Consider the following 2500-nt stretch of genomic DNA (forward strand, 5'->3'; position numbering starts at 1 on the left):
GTCAAGGAACAAGCGAGCTCCTGATCTCATGGGGACTGTTTTCCCTCATGAAGCATTTGATCAAGAAATCCGAAAGCACAACATCCCCCATGATCTTCAGACTTACAGCTCTGACTGCTGTAAAGTGCTGACACTGGAGACTCCTCCCATGAAGCTGCCCCTGGTTTTGATGGCAGTAGTACAGTCACCTACCCCAGGAGGGGAAGATGGAGCTTGGTGCATCAAGCAGTTCGAATGTGAGGACAGTGCTAGAGAGTTGGAGCAGCTGGAGGGAGGCGTTCTGTCTAAACCTTCAGTAAATACAGTGACTGAACTGTAGGAAGTGTGTGTGTGTGTGTGTGTGTGTGTGTGTGTGTGTGAGTGTGTGTTTCTCACCATGCTGTTTGGAGAAGATCTTCTTTTGCCTCTGGAGTCGGGGGCCTCTCTCTATTACAGGGTTAAAGAACGTGACCTGAACAAACACACACACACACACACACACACACACACACACACACCAAGAGTTAACCAGTGACTGTATCCAAGTGAGCAGGAAATCAAGCTGTGACTCCAGCTGTATACCGTGTGTGTGTGTGTGTGTGTGTGTGTGTGTGTGTGTGTGTGTGTGTGTGTGTGTACCTCAGCTAGCAGTAAGCCCTGTGGCTCCAGCTCTAGGTGTATCCTGTGTCTCTCATTGTCCAGAAAATCCTCCAGTTTGAGGTACTTGAGCGCGCAGAGAGAACGATAATCTCTCCAGTACACTGCAATCTCCATCTCCCTGGACTGCGACACACACACACACACACACAAACACACATAATGATACACAAACACACAAATGCTTCCAACAGCAAAACACTCAATCAAACGTAAATGGGTAAACACACACAAATTAGCACACACACACACACACACACACACACACACACCCTCTCCAGTTCGATAGTGAAGCTCTGGTCCCAGGCCTGGTCTCCCACCGTCCTCCAGCTCGTCTGACCCACCACGGTGTTCTCCAGCTTTAACACTGCACTCACCTCGGCTGAAAACACACACACACACACACACACACACACACACACAATCAGTACACATCTACACAATCACACACGCGAAACACACTAAAGCACTGCTCAGACGCCTAATGATTTTTATATACCGCCTGCCGTGTTAAATTACTGCGTACATGTGGTGAATTTCGTATCCCGATACTGATCAGCACCACGGCCAGCGACTCCGGACACACCTTACACATCTTACACACCTTACACGCCTCAAACATGCACCGTGGGCGGAGCCAGATTCAGTGTCGCCTGGCTGCAGAGCGACGATTGCCTCATAGTAAAAAAGCCTTCGCTAATAATTAGGGGTGTAAGGATAAACAGGATTCAAATCCGATTCAGACGTGATACGCTGTCGTGGACGTACGATGCGTTTTCGCTACAACAAAAACATAAGTATTGCCCGAACGTGTGCCGTTCCCTTTTGGATTGAAAGCACTGAAACTAAAGCTGTGCGTTTAAAACGGAGCAAGAAACGAAACACGGCTTATTATACGTTACTCAATTCTGGCCAAGAGAGCGTAGGTGTGCAGGGTTGCCAGGTCTCAGCAAAAGTTCCACTCCGACAACTAGCACAGAAAATCAGGAAGTCGCGTTTTCTTCTTCTTTTTGAGTTGGAGAAACAAGCTCACAGGGGTGCGCACACATTTCTGATTTGTTGTTTCAATACTAGCTCAAAAAAATACAAATAAAAAATCAACCCTGGCAACCCAGCCAAGGTGACTCATAAATCGGCCGTGTGTGCGTTCTGCTTCTGCTTTTGAATTATAATCTTTAGTATGCAGAGAATTTGACCTATCAAATTGTGAGAGAGTCACACACACACACACACACACACAAACACACACACACAAGCTTACAGGAAAGCTCCTCAGTCTTGCTGGGCATTTTGAGGCTCAGGCTGCTGAGTTTGAAGGATCGCCCGTCACCGGGGCTGAAATTCGGCAACACCACGGCTGAGCTCCTGTTGCGACCAGGGACCATGTCCAGCAGACCTACACACCCCAACAAGTGCACCTGCAGACTGCCTAACTCACACGCACACACACAAACACATATATATACACATAAGAAGAAGATATACAGATAAGTGTGTGTGTATGAAGGAACAAGAAGATTGAGAAACTGAGTGTGGAGGATACTCACGTGTGTGTGTGTTTGTGTATGTGTTTGTGTGTGTGTGTATGTGTGTGTGTGTGTGTGTGTGTGTTTGTGTATGTGTGTGTGTGTGTGTGTGTGTTTGTGTATGTGTGTGTTTGTGTATGCGTGTGTGTTTGTGTGTGTGTGTGTATGTGTCTGTGTGTGTATACCTGTGAGTGGGGACGGTTTGCTGAGCGTGCTGTACTGGTTGTGTACGTAGGGGGTGCTGTTTCGGCCGCTGAACGCAGAGGACGACGCCAGGATGAGTTCCTCTTTAATGAGACACGCTTTAGGATGATCCTCCGGCAACTCACGCAGCCTCT

General features: G+C 47.9%; 1 protein-coding gene across 1 annotated transcript in view; it reads right to left on the reverse strand.

Annotated features, from left to right (window-relative positions):
* pkn1b (protein kinase N1b) overlaps positions 1-2500 on the reverse strand; it is a 36138-nt gene that overhangs the window by 17893 nt on the left and 15745 nt on the right. The window contains 5 exon segments of the mRNA XM_053637971.1: positions 376-451; positions 619-762; positions 909-1018; positions 1898-2065; positions 2348-2500. The exon segment at positions 2348-2500 is cut by the window's right edge and continues 61 nt beyond it. Coding sequence (XP_053493946.1) covers positions 376-451; positions 619-762; positions 909-1018; positions 1898-2065; positions 2348-2500 — 651 coding nt within the window.

The sequence above is a fragment of the Ictalurus furcatus genome, chromosome 12 (assembly GCF_023375685.1).
Source record: "Ictalurus furcatus strain D&B chromosome 12, Billie_1.0, whole genome shotgun sequence".
NCBI lineage: Eukaryota > Metazoa > Chordata > Actinopteri > Siluriformes > Ictaluridae > Ictalurus > Ictalurus furcatus.